Genomic DNA, 23,008 nt, shown 5'->3' on the forward strand with positions numbered 1-23,008 from the left:
TGAGACCCAAAGTACGTACCTAGTCCGCTCCACCGAGAAGAAAATCGAACAGCATCAGCGTCTGTTCCTGGATCTCAAAAGTAGCTGTCATTGAAGCTTGCAGTCAATGTGTCAAAGTGAAATTATATACCTAGGCATCGTCGAGTTATTACAGTTAATTCAAGTATAAAGAGCGAGACTCATTCCAATTGACACAAAAAAACAAGGCCAATCCATCAGTACTACTATTGGACTGTTATACCGTAGCATCAATGTAGGTAGTGTTAGTACTACCTACCTAGGTAGGTATGTAGGAGACTCAATGAATTACTATCCTTCTCTGCTCATCACAACTCAATCCCGAAAAGCAAAATTTCCTACCAGAGAGGACATCACATACTTTGGTGCCTGTCCGGCTCTGCTTCCCACAGAAACACTGGAGAGGGCCGCCCAAGCATTGGTTAATTTTAACAGGACTGGGCTCAGCCTGGCTGAGCACCTCGCATCGCTCCGAGATTGCCAACACCATCATCAACGAGGCCAGGGCTGATTTGGCCACGTTTCTCGACATCCCCGATGACTATCAGATTCTCTTCATGATGGGGGGCGGTACGGGCGAGTTCGAGAGAGTTGAATTCGGAGCTGCCGTTGCAGATGCAGCTTTTGAACGACGCAGTCAATAATCATCTCAAGTTGGACGTCAAGAACTATTCCCTCATCTTCTTCGGCGCCCAAAAGAACCTGGAATCTGCCAGCATCCCCGTCGTCGTCATCAAGAAGAACCTCGTTGCTCCCATCAACGGAGAGCCCTCGGCGCCCATGATGAGACACCTGGGACTCACTATTCCTCCCATCATCTTGCACTACGACACTGTTGCTCAGAACAACAGCCTGTACAACACGCTCAGCATTTTTGCGCAAACCATCTCTCTGTCAAAACAAGTCATCTACACATGCTAACTCTTATCTCCTCTCTAAGTGTCTACATCGCCGGTCAAGTCCTGAAGAGGGCTCTGGACTCCCACCCCGACGTATACCGCGTCGTGCTTGACAAGTCGGTGCGTTCCAGAATGAACATTTGCTTCAGAGTGACCAAGCACGGCGACATTGATGCTGCTGAAAAGGACTTCTTGAAGCAATCTACTGCCCTGGGCCTCACCGGCCTCAGGGGACATCGTAGCGTGGGCGGAATCCGCGCCTCAAACTAACTCGATTGCTTTAGAGGGAGCGCAGAAACTGGCCCAGTTTCTTGTTAATTTTGCAAAGGCTTCGTGGGCGCCATTTATTTGCGACTTGGGCCGTGATGAGCTGGGTTAGGCGACGGGCGTTTTTATAACATGCACTGTATGCTTGTGTATATGTGTGCATGTATGGAGGTATGGATTTGGATCAACTGGGACATATGATTGTGGAACTTCAACATGTCCAACGATGTGGATATTGGGTATTTGGGCAAGATTGGAAAAGTTCAGGTAAAACACAGGCGTGTCAATCGTAGGCATCAAGCTATAAGAAGATTCCCAGCAATAAAACACAGACATGTCTATAACCATCTCTGGGTACAGTAATAAGACCCTGATACGAACACCTGACCAACTCGATCAAAGGCTTAGTATTTGTTCAACTATGCATTCTGCATTCCTTTGGTATCGTATCGTAAACGCTCAGTCATCCCCTCCATGAACACCCTCAAACCTTTAGAGCGCAAGTTCATCAATCTCCATACTATCGCGTATCTCCCTGTTCCTAGACACAATCTTCATTCGCTGTGCATCCCCATTAATCTTCTTCTCCGCCTCAGGCAAATCTCTCCGAATCCTCATTTCCTCAGGAATCTCAACACCCCAATCCTGCTCCAGCTTGTCCATCAGATACTTGTCGAAATCACCCGCCTTCCTTCTCTCATGCGCGCTCCACGCCGACGCAAGCCACTCCGGATCGTGGCGGCCCTCCGCAATGTTTTCCGTGTACGCAGCGCAGTCGTAGCGGAAGCTGTCGTCGTTCATCAACGACGCAAAGTTGGGTCGCGCGTCTTCCGTTCCAGAGTCTAGGATATGGCCCTTGTCGGGAAAGAGAGCCAGGATTTCCGCCTTGTCATCTTGGTCCAGAGCCGTCCATGCCATGGGGTTACATAGAATGCTCTGCCCGTTCAGTTAGATACCATGTCATTTGCAATTTTCCGACAGCATGAAAGCCCCGGTGGTGGCGGAGAAGCTGCATCCAGACAGGAACGGGGGAGGTTGGACAAACTCTTAGATTCGCCGAGGCTAGAGGCGACGCTGGGTCTTTTAGGATACTTTCAGCATCCCATTCTGGCTTCTTGGGCGCCTTTGCTCTCTTTTCCGCTAGAGTGCCCCTCTTTGGCCGTTGCGGGATTGGTTTGGAGTCGCTCTTGGATGGTGATCCGAATAGCCTGGGAGCGGTGACGTTGCGCCGCGGTCGCACCGGGGTGAATGGCGACTCGATCTCAGATCCAAGCGACGAAAGTGTTGATGAAGACGGAATTTCTGTCTTCATAGGCTCTGGTTTTGTGTCGGGATCAGCCGACGCTGAATCTGCTGTCGACATTGTGTGGTTTGGACCGAGATGAGGTTGTGATGCTGCTAAATTGAGTTGTCACCCAAGCGATGTCGAGATGAGTTGCAGAGATTAAAGATGTCAACATGGCGTTAAATTTACATATTTTATTTGATCCAAAGTAACTCGGTCCTACTTCAAACTATTTAACAGGACACAATTGAGTTTAAAAACTTAATGTTAAATCATTCTAGAAGATGTCCAAGCAGATACTTTGTTAGCCCATGACAGTGAAACATGGCTCTAGGGTAGCATATTATGGTTGCATGCATGTGCGTGTCTTGGGAGGTTGATTGAGGTTTGATTTCCTAACAAATAGACAATATTGATAATATATACTAATCTGGAGTCTTTTTTCTGACTGCTTGTTTAACCGCATACCTAAGTATGTATCTCTATGGTTTACTGCCAACACCCTCACAGCAACGTGCTGGATAAAGCCCATCCATTGTAATCATTACCGCGCATTTGCTTTAATCACTGCCGCATTCCCAAGTCCGCAACTCAAGCAACAGTAAAGCAACAATAGTCTCTTATCTTACAACAAACACCTCTTATTAGGTGCCGCACGCCATCCCATCTCGGTGGTTCCAAAGCCATCAACTTTTTCAAGCTCTTAGTAACACATAAAGGCATTTACCTAGGTAGTACTCACCCATTTTAACACCCACTCACTCGAGTCATTTCTGGACCAAATCCCATCTTCGGACCACATCCTATCTGCCGCATTCCTTTTCCCCAACATCGATCGATACAAAGTGACGCTGCAAAATACATCCCGTACATACGATACATGCAGACATTATCCTTTGAATTTAGCCGGCAAACTCCAGACCCCATCAACAATGATCGACCATCATGCAGGGCTCAAGGAACTGCTGCTAGCTGCCTTGTAGACCCTCCTTAGAACGTGTGCCGAGTTGAGCATGCACATCTTTACAGGCGTTCTGCCATGGCCTCTTCAACCCATCTAATACACACAAAGTTCCCCCAAAATAGAGAGAAAGAAAAAGGAAGAACGACTAAGCACAGTATACACCCGCCGAAATATCCCACTGTCCATTTAATCAAGCATCAGAGGTTGAAACAATTAAAAAAAGAGATTCATCGTACGAGACAATCAATACCTGTACTGTAACTCTCGCGTGGGCTCTTCTCCTCTTCCTCTTGTCCATTCTCCACACAAACCCCATCTTGCCCCTCACTCGCGATGCCGCAGCTCTGATATCACCCAGAAGCAGCTCGGCTCAATCAAATCCGAAAAATAATCATTAGAGCTTGCATGGCTTCCACACCACTTTGCCCAAGCATTAGCTTTTTAGTGCCGTTTTGTCTGCCGGAAAAAGCTCATGATGCTTACCTTTGTAGCGTGAAAATAAAATAAAGCTTGCCCAAACCTCCGTATACGCAAGCGTCAAGACAGTTTGAACCACATCCAAACATTGAGCGGACGTCCCTCATCCAGTAGCAGACTCGCTCACCAAATCTCAAAATGGCTCACCTCACGCTCGGCTACAATGACAAGCATCCCTTTGCCCAAGTCCCCATTACAGATCGCGCCTCGGTCCAGGAGCTTCTCCGGACGCTTCTTGACCCTCTCGAGCCTTTCTTCTCACCCCAAAAGGCCCGCGTCAAGTGCCCTGGAGCCACGGCCGTCAGATTTGACCAGACTGCGTCCGAGGTAGAAGGCTTCTTCCGTCCTATCTGGGGTCTGGCGTGCCTTCTGGCCGGGGGTGGCCAGTACCGCGGCACCGACTGGTGGGTTCAGGGGATCAAGGCTGGCACCGACCCAGAAAGCCCCGAGTATTGGGGATATCCTCGTGATAATGACCAGCGGATGGTTGAGATGTGCCCTTTTGGTAATTCATGCGATTGTCCATGTTGGAACTTGATTGCTAAAAGTGACGGAAGCTGATCGCATCATCATCTTGTATAGGATTCGCGCTGGCCGTCGCACCAGAGTTATGGAACGGTCTTTCGGCAAAGGAGCAAGCCAACGTCGAGAACTGGCTTGGAAACTCTATCAACGAGAAAAAGTCTGATCAGCCCTTGCAAGAAATCATGCCGTAAATGCCCCTTCACTCACTGACAAAGTCCCACAGCATGCCCAACACCAACTGGCTCTGGTTCCGCGTCTTCGCCAACCTAGGACTCAAGCAAAATGGAGCGAAGTACTCGGAGGAACGGCTCGAGAGCGACATCAAGCACCTCGATACCTTCTACCGAGGAGATGGCTGGTCCAACGACGGTCCTGAGGGCATCCATCGTTAGTCTACTCCTCTCCCACTGTTGCTTTCTCTTCAACTCAATCTCCCCGTAATACTCACGCATCTTGTTATTCCGCAGAAATGGATTATTATTCCTCCAGCTTCGCCATCCACTTCCTTCAGCTGCTCTACGCCAAACTCGCCGCCAAGGCTGATCCGTCCCGCGCAAAGGAGTTCAAGCACCGTGCTGAGATCGCCGCCCTCGACCTCGTCCACTATCATGACACGCTCGGCCGAGCCATCCCGTTTGGCCGTAGTTTAGTCTACCGCTTCGCCATGGTCTCGTTTTGGGGCGCCCTGGCCTACGCAGACGTCGACCTGCCGGCTCCCCTAACGTGGGGCATGGTCAAGGGAATTGTCCTCCGCAATCTCAGGTGGTGGCAGACGCAGGGTGACATCTGGACGTCGAGTGGGACGCTGTCTCTCGGGTTTTCGTACCCGAGCATGTATGTACGTGCGATGATCATGATGGCTACTCATGCAGGTTCCATATTGTTTCCGATGCTAGATCGCTGACCCTTATTTCACGTGAAACACTTGCAGATTACCGAGAATTACAACAGCCCTGGAAGTCCTGTGAGTAGCATTGATGCAACCCCCTATCTCGGCATCATCCAGAGAGGCATCGTGCTAATTGTACGGGACAATGGTCTCAGTATTGGTCATGTTTGGCCTTCATCTGTCTGGCAGTTCCGGAGCAACATCCGTTCTGGACATCAGAGGAAGAGCCAATCAGCCCCCAGATTCCCAAAATCAAGGCAATCCGGCATCCAGGTCACATTACCAGGTGAGAGCAGCCTCATTTACCCACCAATGAGAGGGCTAGAAACGCTCTGCTGACCGTGCCATTCTCAACGATGTTAAAGTTACCTTGGTGGACATTGTATGCTCCTCTCTTCGGGCCAAGCATGCGGTTATCCAATGAAGGCCACCCACGCCAAATATGGAGCGTTCGCATACAGCAGCGCCTTTGGATACTCCGTGCCCTCCGGGCTCTTCTCCTTGGAGCAATATGCCTTGGCATCGCAGCTGGGGCTTTCGGATGATGGTGGCGAATATTGGAAGACGAGGAGGCTGTCCGAGTATGCCGCTATTGAAGAGCGAGACGGCCAGCCCATTCTCGTTTCAGTCTGGAAGCCTTTTGCCGATGTCAAGATCAAGACATTGTTGGTGCCCCCTGTTGAAAGCACGCCAAACTGGCATCTGCGGGTGCATCACATCCAAGCTGGTCGAGAGGTCATGACCGCAGATGGTGCCTTTGCCATCCGCAACGTCAATTCCGAGAACGGAAGATACTTGGATCTATACGACGAAACAAAAGGCGAGGGAACAAGCCCCAAGATCGTTGGCAACTATGACACCAACACACCGGCTGGCTGGGACACGGGGCTTAACGGTGCCTTTGCGGCGGCCCTGGACAGAGGAGCTGTTGGCATCAAGGCTCTAGAACCACACGGCCAACGACAGGCCATGCTTGTGAATGCTGATCCCAACACAAATCTCATGGAGAGTCGGACAACAATACCGACCTTGCAGCACAAGATCCCCCAGGGCCAAGGGGTGTGGTACGTTTCTGCAGTCTATGCCAAACCAGCTGGCGCTGGCGTCCCCAAAGAGAGCTATCTAGATGGGTGGAAGAGTCCTCCCGCAATCCCCAACTGGCTAGTCTTGGAGATGGCAGCAGAGGGCGGGATGTAACAGCGTAGGTGACCGAGCTTGCCGCATGTGTTTGCGATCATCTCTTTTGACCCAACGTCCTTCCCACTCTTTAGTGGCGGGGAGACGACGTCGGCCACAATTCGACGAGGCTAAGGGATTTTGCCTAAAGAGAACATAGCAAATAGATGTAGAAATAAACTTACATGTACTATTTCGTACCGCAGCCTTATCCCACAAACCGTAGCATGTAAACGCAAGCCACCAACGGAGAGGTGAGGTAAGGTACGCGTGTGTACGGTATGAATGTGCATGTAACCTGCCGCACGCGAGTATAGGTAATAGCGCTTCTGCGCAGATCAGAGTCGAGCACGGAGCGATTGATGAATGAATTTCCATGAATCCCAGCAGTTCAAGTATGCTCCACCTGGGAGCAGCCCGCTTGACGGCATGCCTCTATTAGGCATTCGTGCCAAGGGGTGCTGCCGTCAACCTTCCCCACGAGTAGTCGTTGCATGTAGCTGACCAGGGTGCCTGGTTGGCTGGCACATGGTTGCAACTCCAAAAGATGGATGCTCTGTGTCTGACATACCTAAACCTGTACGAGCCTTGAGAGCTAGGATTCGTTGGACGGCCATCTCGTGGCCGAGACTCTCCTGTCCAGAGGGCTGTGGCGGCCAGCTAGCAGCAGCAAGAAAAATTTCCTCGAAACAAAGAGCCCCAAACCCAGCTGGTACTAACAATAGCGCATCTCGATGGCTTGGCGCCACAACTCAGAAATGCGGAGAGATCTGGAGAAGGGGAAGCAATAACATGTCGATGCGGAGCAAAGCAGAGGGAGAAGAGACAGAAGCCCAAAAGATGGATTCAATGATCCGCCCCCCACCTCCTCGGCCCCACACGGTTAAAAGAAAGGGGCCCCTGTACGAGTATGCTTAAGTGCCTGAGGACGAAACGGGTAAACATGGCTGTGACTTGTGTGATTCTCAGTACCATCTGCCGAAATCCCGCGTCTCGATGTCGGTGGGCTGGGGGGGGATAATCCGGGGGAGGGGATGCCACTTCCCCATGTCTTGCAAGACCGCTCCGCTCGAGACTGAAATTTGAATTGTACGAGTAATTGTGGCCATGTTGGGCCAGCGATGCCCTTTGCCCGTCATCACGAGATGTAAATCCATCCTTCTTGGCGGCCAGACACTCGTCCATTGGTGGGACTCGATTCTTCCGCAGGGGAGATTTTCCTCAATGCAGAGCCGAAGCCATAACCCCGGCCCGTGTCTGTGCACTAAGATAATCGGCGGTCCACGGCGGGTGAAGCAGCGCCTTAGCTGAAAGGCAAAACCTGGCCTCAAAGTTCTGGACATGTGCTAATGATTGGTCGCCCATGTACGAGATCCGGGGCTCCTTTGTTGGTAGAGACGATGCGTCGTCGATGGTGTTGCGACGCGCAGCTTGCCGTTCTCCGTAGACTAGCAAAATTTGCAAGTCTGGTGGCATCCCGTCCTGTCAACGGAGGAAAAAAGGACACGCCCATTGCCAACGGATCGCTGGAACCGGTTGATCAGTACACTGGGTAGCGGTAGCCGAGCAAGGAACATGGGCAAAGGCAAAAAGGGCCGACAAAAGGGCGCACCAACCAAAGAGGTGGCAGGCTGTCTCCTCATGCTTCCGCGGAGAGGCTTTGAACGATAGTTGGCTCGTTGCAAACATGAGAGCTCTGGCTCGGCCACGAATAATGACGAATGGTTCTTTGTGATGTCCATGTGCAAGAGGGCGATTTGCTGGCGATTGATGTTGTCGTCTTATGCCTGCTGCGAAGCCGCATGCAGCCTGTACAAGGAGTTGAGCCACTCTCTACGGCTAATATCATGCACCTCAGCGTCGCCTGTCACAGGAAGCCGTATTGCATCCCATATACGTAAAGAACAGTACTGTATGATGTAGAACCAACCATCAGATCATCGTTCCTCTCCACCTGGTGCTTGGTAGCCAAGAGCTTCGAGGTGTCCACTCCCCCCCGGCCAGCTGGCTTCAAAGTCTGGGGAATTTTAGCCCGGCGGTTTCACTCGTCTGATTGTTCCGCGCATCTGGGGGGGGCCGCTCTAGCTCGCTCCTTTCGCTTGCATTTGCACTTTGAGCATGTTCTTCTTGGGTGCGACAAGGGTCCTGCTCGACAGCCCAAGAAGCGGGTCATCGTCTGAGGAAAATAGTACATATCAGCGTCGCATCACCTCGTCCACCTCCGTCTCTCTTCCCTTGTCGCTCTGTCCGTCTCCTCGATTAAGCCTCTCAGACTTGACCCAGGAGCCGTCCATTCAATTCGTTGCCCCAAAAGCGAGACCGGATCCTCGAGTCTTGCATAGGGTAGAGCACTTCTCTTCATCACCAAGTGCTTGTTGCCTGTCACTCCACGCTCAACATTGCCGACGACTGCCGGGGGCGGATCCATACGCCAGCATAAGCCAGGTCGACTATAACACGCAGCCACAATGGGCGTAACCGCCAAGTTCCTGCGCGCCGTCGTGCGCAACGATGCTATGCGCAGCGATCCCGACGAAATCTATGGATGGCGCGTCTTCACCCTCGTCTTCTCCGCCTGCTTCGGCGGCATGCTGTTCGGCTGGGACACGGGCTCCATCGGTGGCATCCTGACCATGCCCGACTTTCAGGAGAGGTTCAACTACGCTCACAGCTCGCCCAAGGCAAAGTCCGACATGAACCAGAACATTGTCTCGACGCTGCAGGCAGGATGTTTCGCTGCGTGCTTCTTCACCAGCTGGATCACCGATCGATATGGCCGCCGAGCTGCCCTGATGGGCTCTGGCTTCCTGACCATCATCGGCATCATCTTCCAGGCTGCGTCTGCCGCCAAAGGCACGATTGCTGTCATGTATGTCGGTAGATTCATTGCTGGCCTGGGAATCGGAGCTGCGTCTGCATTGACTCCGTTGTATGTCTCCGAGTGCGCTCCTCGTGCCATCCGAGGTGGTTTGACAGGTAAGAATATGAATATACAAGAAGCAAGTAGCAAGTAGCAAGAAGCTTGAGCTCTGCTCCCCGCCCCAGCCTCAGGCATCAAGCCCCCTCCCCTATACCACCGCCTTATGGCAGTAAACAATAGGAGAACCATACTGATATTGGCCTTGCTGCATAGCCTTTTACCAATTGTTCAACGTCTTCGGCATCATGCTTGCTTTCTGGTACGTAAACATACCCAGTCCAGTCCCTTTCTTGGCTTTAGACCATAATCATCTTACACAACATCCACTCTTAGGGTTAACTACGGATGCCTCTTGCACGTCCCAGCCCCTGCAATCTACGTTGTCCCTTTGACCTTGCAAGCTCTGCCTGCCATGTAAGTCAAGCCACATGAGTCGTACACAAGCCGTATTCTAACTGCCGAGAAGCTTCTTGATGGGCGGCATGTTTCTTTCTCCTGAGAGGTACGTAATCTCCCCGTCGGCCTGTTGTGGCTCGTGTCAACATCAATAGCAACTGCAGCGAAAGCTAACTCCTGATTCAGTCCCCGATGGTGCGCCAGAAGAGACGATTGGGACCGAGCCAATAAGATTCTCATCAGGCTCCGTGGGTAAGGCAAACTGAGACTCTAAGCCGTGTGTTGCAAGGAACATCTGTCTGACTTTGGGGGGGTGTATGCATGTAGTCTGCCCGCCGACTCGGAGTATGTCCAAAACGAGATTCAGGAGATGGCCGATCAACTCGAACATGAGAGACGACTGACCGGAGACGCTACCTTCAAGACACTCCTCAGGGAAATGTGGACGATTCCTGGCAACCGAAAGCGTGCCATCATTTCCGTGTTCCTCATGATCTTCCAGCAAATGACTGGTGTCAACGCCATCGTAAGACTTGATCCTTGAAACCCTGTAGTTCCTATTGGGGAACCGATGGAGCGGGATGTTGCATTTGCAGGGAACGTGCTGATCGCGAACGACACAGAACTATTATGCTCCCCAAATCTTCGCTAACCTCGGAATGACTGGCAATGACTCGTCGTTATTCGCCACTGGAATATACGGCGTTGTCAAGACGGCTGCCTGCGGAGTCTTCCTCCTCTTTGTGGCAGATTCGCTTGGCCGACGCTGGAGTCTGCTGTGGACAGCCGGCGCTCAAGGCATCTTCCTCTACATTGTTGGCATCTACGGAAGGGTCCAACCCCCTGTTGCCGGACAGCCTGTAAGTCCCAATCCTGAACCCGGAGGCGTCCAGCCTTCCGATTCCGACGCCAGTCTGCGGAATTCTTGGCTGATAATCGTGCCCTCGCCCCCTTTCTAGGTCACGGCTTTTGGATACGTTGCCATTGCTTGCATCTATCTCTGGGCTGCGTCGTTCCAGTTTGGCTGGGGTCCCGTCTGTTGGATTCTGGTCAGCGAGATCCCCACTGCCCGGCTGCGTGCCATGAACGTGGCCATTGGCGCAGCCACTCAATGGCTCTTCAATTTCGTTTGCGCTCGATGTAAGTAGCCTTCCCGTCTCCCGTCCCCTTGTTCCTGCTCCCCGATTGGCGCGCCATTATCCCAGGGATATGCGCACAAGACTGGAGTATTAGGATCAGGATCAGGATCAGGACCAGGATCAGGATTAGTATTCAGCATTTACTGACTCCCTCGACAGCCGTTCTAACCATGCAGACCACTATGGGCAAGGCCGGCTATGTAAGCGGAATCCCTATCTTAAAAACTCTAACATTGGCGTACTGACTCGCTCCTAGGGCATGTTCTTCATGTTTGGCAGCTTCTGCTTCATCATGGGCATCTTCGTGTGGTTCTTCGTGCCCGAGACCAAGGGTCTCAGCCTGGAGAGAATGGACGAGCTGTTTGGCGTCACGGATCTGGTGAAGAAGATCGACTCTGAGCCCGAGGCCGGCCACGCGGACAGCATTCGGGAGGAAGTCGAGATCAAGTCGTGAAGAATTCTCATGCTCAGTTTTAATGTGGCGCGCTTGATGCTCGGTTGTACGGACAGATGGAACGCCGGGTGGATGTAGGTAGCGCATTTGAATGATTCTTGTGTTGTCTTGGTTTCCCAATTAGTGCCTTGTCATCAGACGCTTATTTTCTTAATCTGTTGCTCTCTGTCCCGTTTCGATGATTTGATGTGAGGCGTGGCTTGCTTGGGGAGGGTCCGGGGGGAGCCAATCATCCATGCACATTGATTCTTCGTATGCGTTCCGAGTTTAGTGCGAGTCTGGCGGCGTGCCGAAGGAAGCGAAACGCGCGGATCCGGGCCTAACATCTGTGAGCGAACGGCTCTCGTCATGATCAACTAATGGTTGGCTAAGGGCACGATGCCACGAGATTTGTCGCCACGATGCGCTAAAAGCCGCACTTGAGGCCTTAGCAGCCCTGCCTCATTCGCTGCAAACCGCAGAAGTGATAACGAATCGTCAGCTTCTTGACTCGAGGGATTGCCTGTCCAAGGCGAAGCAAAAGCAGCGCATCTTGCCTCCGAAGTGAGTGCGAGTCAGTCAGCTGAACATTTTTAGTGACGCCTGCAACGCGTTAGCGGGCTCCCCAGCAGCATGGTACTGGAATCGAGGGCGGGGGTCCCCAGCGTAGGGCTCCATGGCGCAACCTGATCCCCCCGGGGGCCAGCAATATTGGCCCAATCACGGGCTGCAGACGGCATTTGGACGAGTGAAAATAGAGCGCTGCAGGGCTGGGCAAATCGGACTGCAGGCGGAGGCCGGAGAGACCAGGCGTGTGATAGGTTGATGTGGTGAGAGAGTACGAGTATGTACACAAAAGTACGGACATGTATACATGTATAGTAGGTACCTTAGTAGGCCGGGTGAGACTCGATGCACCTGCAGCTATCAATATGTGCGCTTCCTGCATTGCATTGCACCTGCACCGCACCAGTGCTGTACGAGTTGCCGTAGCTGGGAGCTGGACCTGGCCCTGGACCTGGAGCAGGGGGAGCAGATCGGTCATTAGCTTCAAAGAACCTGATTCAATTCGATTCAATTCGATCAATCAAACTTTTACAGCACCGTATCCGGACCGGAAGCCTTGGGCACTGTCCGAGTATAGAGCAACAGGTATTATCGTGAGTGGCAAAACCCATCCCGGGAGGCACCGCGTGATTCCACCATGATAATTACCACATCCGGACGGTTGATGCAAGGCTGACAAAAATCCAGCCAACCCGGTCCGCTCCCCTAGCAAGAGCTGACCCAGGCTAGTGGCTTAGACGTTTCGTTTGAGCGGTGTTTCGTCTTTGACTTTGGCCCCCCTGCAATGACAACTCAACACCAAAACTCGGCAGTTGCATTTTGTCTTCTAGCAGTCGTCCACAATCACCACCATCAGCTGCCTCCGAGTCAGTTCTCAGACGACAGCAGCCGCCGTCATTGTTCTATCAAACACCCCCCCCCCCCTCCCCACCACTAGCGGTGCCGTTGTGTCATGACTTGGGAGTCTCGTAAGGCGAAAAAGAAGCTTACCTGCGCCAGAGCCAGCCCTATGCATCGGCCACAGGAGGTGTCAAGTGTCGGCTCTATCACCAACTTCGGGTCCTGTGGGGGCGTCACCGTGGAACACTGCCCAACACTAGAAGCTATCTACGGCGATGGATTCAGGCTACTCTTCCGCTCGGGGGCCCGGTGTCATGTCTAAGCGAGCCCTGGGGGCCGTCATGGCTGATCCATTCGAGTTATTGCCCAGAGTACCTATGAATGTACTATCGCCGCTCCCCATTTTCCTACCAGCCCGGGCAGGATGCAGCCTGCTTGACGATTCAGTTGCAGGAGAGCAAATATCCCATGTACGAAGTACTCGTACCAGACCAGAAAGGACCGGACCAGACCAGACCAGACAGCACAGCTGGGACCAGACACTACATAACTAATATGCTTCTGCGCTCCCCCCCCTTGGCTCTGTCCTTGCAAAGTGCCTCACTCTCTTTTTTTTATGTGTCTGTGTGTGTGCTTCTTTCTTTCTTACTCTCTTTAACACTTTCTTTTACACCATCCCTTTTTTCTTCGTCTTCTTTCGTTCACGTTATCTCTCCCCGTCTCGTCTTTCCCGTCTTGGGTGGCACGGCTCCGATCCTATTTGCTGTTCGGAGACTGGAGCTTCTGACACCGCAGATGGTACGAGTAGGGACACGACGCCTATAACTCAGCACCATGTCCAGTGGCAACAGGCCTGTACCTCCGCCTAAGCCTGCGTCGCAGCGCTACAGCCTGCTGAACCCAAACCGCCAAACCGACGTCACTACTGCGCCTGTGCGCCAAAATCCCGTGTTCCGTACGTACTTTTGCTCTATACACGTATTCCGACCACATTGCAATCCCCTGCCCAGACCTCACGCATTCCATGCTTTTTTTTTTTTTTTTTTGTGGCGAACGCCCGAGCAGTATACAAAACGACGCCCTCTTTCCGTGGCGATGCCGTAACTGGCGTTTGTTTGCCAAAACAACTCGGGGGCAGCCCCCGGGAATTTGTTATTTCTTTTCCTCATCGATTCTAATGCGCACTCATTTCCTTCAACTGATGTCACTTTCTCTTTTTCCCCCTAAACGCCTAAGAAATTAATTTTTCTCAATTCTTCATTCACCACCCTCGCTAGTCTAAGACTGCCTTACCCGGACTCAGTCACTTATTTCAAAGACACACACTTCCTTGTCTCAAATCCTCTCCTTCTCTCCATTTCTCCCCCCTAACACTTTAAATACCTTGCCCTCAAATGAATGCGATTCCCACCTGTCGATCACCTTCGCTCCTTTCGTAAAATGGTTTCGAAGGGACATTCTATAAGCATCCATAATGGCTGACCAAGAGAGCCCGACAGCGACCCATAACTCGCCTCGCACGTGGCTCCTCACTGCATCGCTATCACCATTGGCCGTGCGTCTGATCCGGCAGTTGCTTTCTCACGGCGACTGTGTCGCGGCCTGTTTTCCTCCTTTGGAGATTGAGCACGAGGAGCGAAGTGCCGAGTTTCGTGAGCTCATCAATGAGTGCACTAGTGGGCGGAAAGACCGGGAGGGATGGAAGGATAGGATCCGCGGTATTCGATGCGATGGGAGGACCATGAGCGGGTGCGGCGCCGCTGTTGCCGAAGCCGTCGACGTCTTTGGGAGGATTGATATTCTCTTGTGCTGTCGGTCGGAAGGTATGACAAAATATCTTCATCCCAATTCCTACATCAACCGATCAATCTTTCGATTACGTGCATGGTCGAACGAGACGTCGAGCCATCATGTTGCTTGCTAACCACCGGCCTTGTCGCTAGCTGTTGTTGGGACCGTGGAGGAGCTCTCTACGAACCTCGCCACCCAGAGCCTGGCAAGGGACCAGTTCGAGACCTTGTTCTTTTCCCAGGTCAATTTCATCAAGGCCGCTTTGCCACAGCTCCGGGCCCAGCACACCGGCCACATCATGGTCCTCACCAGCACCGGTGGCCACATTGGCACGCCGCACATGTCCATGTACACGGCGGCGACGTGGGCGCTTGAGGGCTTCTGCGACTCCCTCGCCTACGAGGTCGCCCCCTTCAACATCAAGGTCACCATTGTCCAGCCCAACAAGGAGATTCAGTCTCTCACAAATCGCATTGCATTTGCTCCGCAGATTCCCGCTTACGCCAGCAGCTTCGCCGAGGCGCCCAGCGTTCGGGAGATGTTGACCACCGTTCTCAACTCGCACCCCGACACGGCGGTCCCGGTAAATCCGGAATCCGACAATGCCGCTACGTCACCGGACAGCATCTCACTGGAGCCGGGCGAAGCTGTGGGTGAGATTTTTTACCGCTATCCCAAACTGCCGCCATCGTCAATCGACAAGCTAGTAAACGAGACAATTTACGCCCTGACGGCCATTGGCGGGCACGAGAACCCGCCCTCGCGACACATTGTGGGAACCGAAGGGGCGCTGGCAGTCAAGGAGAAGCTAAAGACTGTTACGGAAGAAATGGAGGACTTTGTCGAAGCGAGCCTGGCCGTGGACATCTTTGAGAGCGAGCTAACTGAGGAGGCCAGGGACGACAGGAATCGTGGTGCTAGCCAAACGCCGGCTGCGAGCCAGACTCCGGCCACGGGACCATCTACGATTGCGTCCACCAACACATGATGGGGAAAATATATGACGAGAAGGAGATGGTGAATTTTTTTCTTTGAAAAGTAATACCTGGTGCAGGACGAAAGCCAAAGCAAGGGTGAATTTTTTCTTCTTCTTTCTGCGGATTCAAGTTTAGGAGGAAATTTGGCGCTGTTTCTGGAAAAAACTCTTACCCTTTCCTATTCTTGGCATCGGCTTTCGCTACTGTACACGAAACAGTAGCGAACACCTTTCTTTACACCACTTTTTTGATTAAAAACAATAGCTGGGAATCAAATATACGGGCCATTGATTTCCCACAAAAAGTTCACTGAGATGCCCGCTGGAGGTTGGAAGTCGCGTCTTGTTAGGGATGCATGAATACACGTACTGGCAGATCCGGATTCGGATGGGCTTCAATCCGTGGCCTGTAAATCACCCGCCCTCCTTGTATGATTAAGTGGAGGCTACTTTAGGCCTGTCCATCAATGATATCACGAGCTGCCGCTTGGGAAGTTCCTACTAGTCACTCGAGGTCATTACAAATCACCTCTTCTCTTTTCGTCTCCCCCCTTTCTGACCGTATCCGCCTCGGCACAGCGTACACAGGCAATAGTGCGAGTGTTTGATTTATGCTTGCCTGTGAATATCTACATTTTGAAATAGCTGTCCTACTGTAGAAAGCATCGCATGAATGTACTTGTAGCTGCTCAACAGTGATGCTTGAGCGAAATTCTGTGCTTGGTTAGACTGCCTAGTTGCAGCAGGACAGGCCGTGTTGAAACCCTGTCCCTCCAGAAAGTCTACTAAAGAACGATAGTCGTGGTCTGTCTATGTACGAGTACTCGTAATATGCACTCCGAAGGGCCGTGTCAGTCTGGCAAGCAAACAAGGGGGCGTCGCGTGAAGGTTGGAGATGCTAGAATTTTGTAGATGAATATAGCAGTGTTGATGGGAACCCATTCTGTTTGCTTTCTTTACGAAACCATCTTCTCTTTTCTTTGTTTTCTTTCGATTGTGTTGGAAGAACAAGAAAGACGGAAACCGAACGGGGTAGCGGCGGTCACTCGTGGGTGCGCGAGATATGCTGGTCATGCATGGGAGGCGTTTGTCTAAGCACTATTCGATCACACTGATCAGCCAGCGGTGATAACGGCGGGAGTTTGATTATTTCCTTCATCTTTCAACTGTCACAAGACTTTCTCAACTGCCCATGCCTACCGGGCTCCGTGTTGCTCCGTAACAGAGGGATTTAGAGAGGTAGGGAGGCGGCCACCTCGGACATGGGCCTATTTTAGCTGCAGAACTTTTGCGTCTTCCTGATGGCGATGATGATGATGTGGCAAGCTCAGGATAAGCAACACAACGTAAGCGAGGACGGAGGATCAACATGAACTCGGTCTACTGCGAGGCTTTATCATATTCTCTCGGATGGTTGGCTGGTAGGATGTATGCCTCATGCAGGTGATGAAGTTTGGGCCGAGAAACTAGGCATCCACGGACAAGAGAACGAATAGAGGAGGTGTGGGAAGATGAAGAGAGGGTAGATGTAATGATTTAAGAGGAGGTGGCTGAGTTAAGGAGTGATGATCGGGTCGAACACGTTCCATGATGGCATGGAAGTCATCGGATACAAACACCAAGGAGGTTCTCCTCGATGCACTTTGTATGTATTGAATTGTTATAATTGTGAGAGTACGGCATGTAGGTCGTTTATATAGTCCCATCATTGGAAACTCCTCGGCAATCAATATTGCTGGACCAGAGGAAGAAAGCATGACAGCCAACGGCACCGAGTCAGGGGAAGGGCTGAGGTTATGAGTCGTATGCCTCGAGTATAACGCGCATTACTAAGACACAAAGCTAGAATGTGCTTTATATGACTCGCGTCTTCACCACCCGTGTCATGCTTTTCAAAAAAATGAAGTCTTCGGAATTCTCCTCATCCTATGCGTCTGGCGTCTCACTGTCACCAGTCTCTCCATGTGGCATTGACTTCTAGGGACCTCGGAGTACTGGCAGCGACATGGATGGCGCGCTAAGTTTCAGTTTCAGCAGCCCTACAATCTCAGCAGTTCCCCGCCACGCAGGCTCGCAGATCCCCAGATTGGCCCGAACTGATTCGCTCGGGGCGTAAAAATGTCAGTCCGTGGGCTTGGACCCCTCTAAAAAGCTCCACCGCGTCGGGCTGGGACTGGACAAAGGAAGGGGAGGTCACGGGTGGGACTGTGTGCGACAAGCTGTTTGGCTTTGGCTTTGGCTTTGGGTTTGGGGACACGAAAGCGATCAAAGCAACACCGCCGACAGGACACGGCAGAGCACACAAGGCTGACGACTCGACTCGACTCGACTCGACATCTTTGCGAACCGACGACTTGCTGCGCTTCCCCCAAGAATATGCGCATCAGCCTGACCGATTCCTCTCCATTGCGACCCGCCTATGGTATCCCTGACCGCGAAACAACGCCGGACGATGCTGAGCTGCTCCAGGTGCTAGAATGAGCTTGGACCCTTTGCTTCCCATTGCTCCCGCGAGGGTGAAGGCGCTGCTGCTGCCCCTCGGGAAGATCAAGGCGGCTAGATTCGCGAGCTTTGCCGAAAGGCTGCAAGCCGAGCATGTCGTCCAGCTCAGGGATATCAGCGCCGATGGGCGACCCAACAGGAGTAAGTACATGCATGTACACGGCTGGCCGCAGAGGGAGGGAGGGAGGCGGGATATGGTATGGGGGAAGATGGAGGGGGGCATGTTACAAGGCCATGCCGTGTAGAACTGCATTATACTATTGGATACATGTGCGCGGGACTAGACAAAACTGATGTGAAGCTTCCCCAGACATGTTCTCGCCATTGGCGTATCCCGACGGCGCAATGCTCTACGACCTCATCGCCCACGTCCCTCCCCCCTCGCACCTCGCCCTCTCGCCCTTCGACCTCTTCCGAGAACCAATGGCCGTCATCGCAATCGCCGACGGCACCGAGCTAGGCGACGTGACATATAGCAAGAGAAACTCTATGAATGGAAAGGGGCCGACACCGGTGGAGAAGAATATCAGGGCTCTGTACCAGGAGCTGGAAGAGCTACGAGACAATTACCCCAAAGCTCTCATCCACCGGGTGCTCATCTTCGATTATGTCTCACCACCTCATGAAGTGCCTATACCCGAGGGCATGGCGGCGATCCCTCCTCCCGAGGAGTCAAAACGAACCACGATGAAGACGGTCATGTGCGACATATCATCGCTGTTGCTGGCTGAGATGACGACACTGGGGAAATCGTACGAGGCGATGACGGCGATTGAGTCTCCGGGGGGGTATTCGCTGGCCAGACAGCTGAGCACCACCTCGTGGGGCCCCGATGCTACCTCGCCGACCAGCTTTACTAGGCGGAATTCCCAGTTTGCCATACCGCAGCACCTCCAGCGCTCAAGTTCCGCTACGGGCTTGGATCGATCTGGCGGGCGCCTCTCGCTGCCCCCGGCTCCCACAGGAGGGAGCTCCAGCGTCTCGACGCCAGGCCGCCCGTCCACGCCCCTGAAGAGCAACCTATCCAGCCCTCCCCTGAGCGCGGACGATTTTTCTAGTGCTTCGAGCCAGAGACCGGAGTCGCCCGAAACTCACCCAAAGCCCGATTTGGCTGAAGATGCAAACCGCGTTTCTGTACAAGGATTCGGGCCTGGAGGGGCAAACGATCGGTGGCGACTCAAAGGAAAAGGCAGGTCGGCCATTGTCATAGGATCCATGTACCTTCAGGCTGGTCGTTGGGGCGACTCGCTGAAGGAGCTGAGCGAGGGAGCCACCGCGGCTAAATCTTTGAACGACCATATCTGGCACGGAAAAGCATTGGAGTTGATTCTTATGAACCTGTTGCTTCTCGGTTGGTCAGGATTGACCTTTCAAATTCCGATGGTTTGTCTGCCCACGCAAGATAAACACTCGTCGATGAAGCCGGAACCAGAAAATGCGGACCAAGATCAACCCAGGCACCTTCGGTATCTCCAGGCTCTTCTCCCCGAGCTTTTGGAACGGATTGTAGGCCTCTATTCTAGGATATCAGCCGAAAATGTCCCCCATTTGCCATTGGCGGAGACCGTTATTCGATTCAGCAAGATCCTATCGGCCATGCATTTCTGCGACGGCAAACTCAACCAAAAGGCGTTTGATATGATTGTGAATGGGAAAGGATTGGACAAGGATCTCACAACGTCGCCCCGGCTACTAATAACACCCTCGAGGCAACATATTTTAACTCTTTTATTCAAGGCATTCCCTTCCACGGCCACGGAATTGCTGACTACCGTTGATCGGATATCCATTCTGAGCGGCATTGCAGCCGTGCTGGGCCCCCTAGGCTATCATCGGAAGAAGGCCATGGTCACTCGTGAACTGGTTTCGGTCCTCATCGGAGGACTCGTCGAAGCAAGAACACGCGGAGCCGCGGACGCTGGGGTTCATCCCGCTGCAGGTCTCGTGGCGCTGACGCCAGGTGGCAACTCGCAGGGTGCGACCGGAGCGATGGCACTGGACTTGGCCGAGGGAGACATTGAGCAGGGCATAGAGGCTTTCCTCGAACTCCTCTGCAAGTCATACGGGGTTGTTGGGTTCGATCGGGCGAAGCCCCGGCGGCAGTCTCTCCGAGAAGGATTCGACGACTCGGACGATGCCGTGATTGCTCGCATCCGTGGTCAGATGAAGACGAGATTTTTCGGCTTTCCCGATATCAAGCTCAATATTTTACGAGCGTGCATCAACTTTTCAGAAGCCTTGCCAGACTTCAACGGGGTTCTCAAGTTTTCTAGTGATTTGATGCGCACAGCTGGATCTGGCGTCGCCCCGGGGCCTCGCCGCGAAGATGCATTTCCAAAGATTCACAGAGATGAGCAGATCCGCCTGGTCAGCAACATCTCCCGCACCTCGAATCTGGTCAAGAGGTTGGGCATGTCCCACTTGACGGCTGAATTCTGGGACGAGTTTCTTGTTCGGGAGATCAAACTGGAGCCGCTCCCAAGTACCCTGGTCCCAATCCCCCACGCTCGTAGCGTTTTGCCAGGAGCAGCGACAATCCGTACGTCGCAGGATGTCAACCCATTCATCTATAACCCATTCTTGAAAGAACCGGATGAGACAGCTGCAAACCTGGTTGCTGGCGAACCGGCCAAATTCAGAGTAACAATCCAAAACACCTATGACGTTGAGTTGGATATCGAAAGTATACGTTTAGAAACCGACGGTGTCGACTTCGAAGCCATGAAGGAGAGCGCCATCATTGGTCCCTACCGAACGCAAGCCGTCCGACTACAAGGCATAGCCAAAGAGTCCGGGTCCATCACAGTGACAGGGGCAATCATCAAGGTGAAAGGTTGCAGGGAAAGGAGGTTTGCCGTCTTTCCCAAGCATTGGAAGCCTTACCAGGAAGATAAAATCAAGGTCAAGGGTATTGCATCAGTGTCTGCCCCTACGATGTCGGGCAAGTATCACGATCAGCCTCTGGAGCCGTTTAGCCTCGACCTGAACGTTACCCAGCCCCAGCCACTCGTGATTGTCAAGTCGACGACACTTCCGCAGTCTTCAGTTATGATCTTGGAGGGCGAGAGGCAAATCTTTTCCGTTACGTTACAAAACCAGTCAACTACCCCTGTTGACTTTATGCTCTTCTCTTTCAAGGACTCTACCCAGGAGCCTCTGCAGACAGCTCTTGCAAACAGAGATGCTACACCGGCGGAATTATATGAGTATGAGCTGATATTGATAAAGAAACAAGCTCTTCGACTACCACACAACCAGCAGAGCCGCAACATCGCCCCCGGAGGTGAAGCGACGTTTGAGTTTGAGATCCTTGGCAAGCCCGGACTGACACATGCAACGATTCAAATCGACTACACATACCTCGGAGTTCCCCGTGATCAAATCAAAGAGGACTTTTACACGCGGCAGATGTCTGTGCCCTTGACGGTTACGGTCAACGCAAGCGTCGAGCTGGCAAGGATAGATGTGCTTCCTATGCATGGCTTGATCCCGCAGCCCTTGTGGGAGCGTCTGGGGGGCACCAAACCAATAAAACCCGACGAATACTGCCTGTTATCCGTGGACCTGCGAAATGCCTGGCCTAGCCAAATGGCGGTCCACCTTCAAAACGAAGACGGCATGGCTGTCGAAGAGGGCATTCTACCGGGCAAGACAAGCCGAATCATCATACCTGTGAAGCGGGTCTACCTAGAAGACCCGCACGCCTCGATTCCAAGTCTTAACCCATCCAAAAACAAGCAGTTTGTCGTGAGTACCAGTAAGATCTCGCCCGAGATGGAGCGAGCCAATCGAGAGGCGTTTTGGTATAGAGAGAGGATCCTCGAGTGCTTGAAGGCGACTTGGAGGACAACGGCCGTGCCGAAACGAAACGGCAGCGTTGAGCTCCGCAACATCCGCCTCACTACCCGCATGATTGACATTGTCAAGGTGGGCGAGGTTGGCATAGATATTTCGGTGGAGCGCCCCGGCGAAAGCGAGAGCAGCATCAAGACAGCATTTGTGGATGAGTTTGTACAAGTGCGGGTGCGGGTCACGAACAGGACAAGCCGCCCGGTGAGCTCGCTGGTCAGACTCCTACCAGCTCTATGCCATCGCTCAGTCAATATCGCGCTTGACTATACGCGCAAGTTTGTGTGGAACGGCACGCTGCAGCAACTTTTACCGGAGCTCCAGGGCGGCGCCAGCACAGACTTTGTCATTGGAGTGTCGGCGCTCTGCAGAGGAGAGTTTGAGCTCACGGCGTCGGTCGAGGAAGTTCAGGTGTGGGAAGATGGCGGCGAGCAGCCCCAGGAACGGCCGCAGTCGGACAACACGCAACCGAGAGGGGATGCGGCGATTGGCATGAAGGAGCGGAGGATGTGGCATTCACGACGACCATGTATACTGACGGTGAAAGACAGCGATTGATAGCGATGACGATGGCGATGAATAGAGCCGCTGCATATACGCATGTAGACGATTTTGGTATCCTCGCATAGTATAGGTAGTACTAGCAATACTAGAAATGACATGAGACTTGATATTCGACGATGGTGGCTTGGAACGATGCCGAAGGTGACGCAGGTGTTGCAGCTTTTGTGTATACCAATGCATAATGGTTTAGCTATTTGTTTCTTGCATTATGCCAATCATGATGACCGATACCAAGGGTTGTCCATCGTCCATCATTCCATCATCACTTGGCCTCTGCAGAGGAATTGAAGCTCGAGAGTTGTAAACTCTTAAGCCGAGCTCTTTTTCGTCTGTAATTTGACGCCAAGACGAAACGTCAATCGTCCTTTGTCCTCTCAAAAGCGCCACAGGCACCGAGAATACAACAGCCACGGCATTGTTAGGCACACAGGCTAAAGTACTGCAAGCCACCTAAAAACCTGCAGACGGAATGTCCCTTCATTCTTCTCTTCTTCAACTTCCAGGGTCTCCCTCGCCCAACTCCGGTCATCG

At 52.6% G+C, this 23,008-nt stretch overlaps 6 protein-coding genes across 6 annotated transcripts; 5 read left to right on the forward strand and 1 right to left on the reverse strand.

The window, feature by feature from the left end:
* Positions 1-301: 301 nt before the first annotated feature.
* Triagg1_7982 (uncharacterized protein) lies at positions 302-1,187 on the forward strand (the record flags this gene model as incomplete). Its single annotated transcript, XM_062902777.1, has 4 exons — positions 302-383; positions 454-588; positions 656-911; positions 959-1,187. The coding sequence occupies 4 exons, from the start codon at positions 302-304 to the stop codon at positions 1,185-1,187; spliced, it is 702 nt and encodes a 233-aa protein (XP_062753062.1).
* A 489-nt stretch (positions 1,188-1,676) lies between these two features.
* Triagg1_7983 (uncharacterized protein) lies at positions 1,677-2,547 on the reverse strand (the record flags this gene model as incomplete). The annotated part of the gene is made up of 2 exons (XM_062902778.1): positions 1,677-2,120; positions 2,230-2,547. The coding sequence occupies 2 exons, from the start codon at positions 2,545-2,547 to the stop codon at positions 1,677-1,679; spliced, it is 762 nt and encodes a 253-aa protein (XP_062753063.1).
* A 1,501-nt stretch (positions 2,548-4,048) lies between these two features.
* Triagg1_7984 (CAZyme family GH154) lies at positions 4,049-6,521 on the forward strand (the record flags this gene model as incomplete). Its single annotated transcript, XM_062902779.1, has 7 exons — positions 4,049-4,415; positions 4,493-4,592; positions 4,659-4,822; positions 4,903-5,269; positions 5,308-5,399; positions 5,514-5,610; positions 5,690-6,521. 7 exons carry the CDS (start codon positions 4,049-4,051, stop codon positions 6,519-6,521), a joined length of 2,019 nt encoding a protein of 672 aa, XP_062753064.1.
* A 2,447-nt stretch (positions 6,522-8,968) lies between these two features.
* Positions 8,969-11,409, forward strand: Triagg1_7985 (uncharacterized protein; the record flags this gene model as incomplete). Its single annotated transcript, XM_062902780.1, has 10 exons — positions 8,969-9,476; positions 9,634-9,679; positions 9,754-9,834; positions 9,887-9,922; positions 10,003-10,068; positions 10,144-10,342; positions 10,440-10,676; positions 10,776-10,956; positions 11,115-11,155; positions 11,212-11,409. 10 exons carry the CDS (start codon positions 8,969-8,971, stop codon positions 11,407-11,409), a joined length of 1,593 nt encoding a protein of 530 aa, XP_062753065.1.
* Positions 11,410-14,269: 2,860 nt separating this feature from the next.
* Positions 14,270-15,574, forward strand: Triagg1_7986 (uncharacterized protein; the record flags this gene model as incomplete). Its single annotated transcript, XM_062902781.1, has 2 exons — positions 14,270-14,618; positions 14,739-15,574. 2 exons carry the CDS (start codon positions 14,270-14,272, stop codon positions 15,572-15,574), a joined length of 1,185 nt encoding a protein of 394 aa, XP_062753066.1.
* A 1,575-nt stretch (positions 15,575-17,149) lies between these two features.
* On the forward strand, positions 17,150-22,471 carry Triagg1_7987 (uncharacterized protein; the record flags this gene model as incomplete). Its single annotated transcript, XM_062902782.1, has 4 exons — positions 17,150-17,207; positions 17,597-17,984; positions 18,045-18,205; positions 18,375-22,471. 4 exons carry the CDS (start codon positions 17,150-17,152, stop codon positions 22,469-22,471), a joined length of 4,704 nt encoding a protein of 1,567 aa, XP_062753067.1.
* Positions 22,472-23,008: the final 537 nt, after the last annotated feature.

This window comes from Trichoderma aggressivum (genome assembly GCF_033847375.1).
Source record: "Trichoderma aggressivum f. europaeum strain CBS 100526 chromosome Unknown scaffold_037, whole genome shotgun sequence".
NCBI lineage: Eukaryota > Fungi > Ascomycota > Sordariomycetes > Hypocreales > Hypocreaceae > Trichoderma > Trichoderma aggressivum.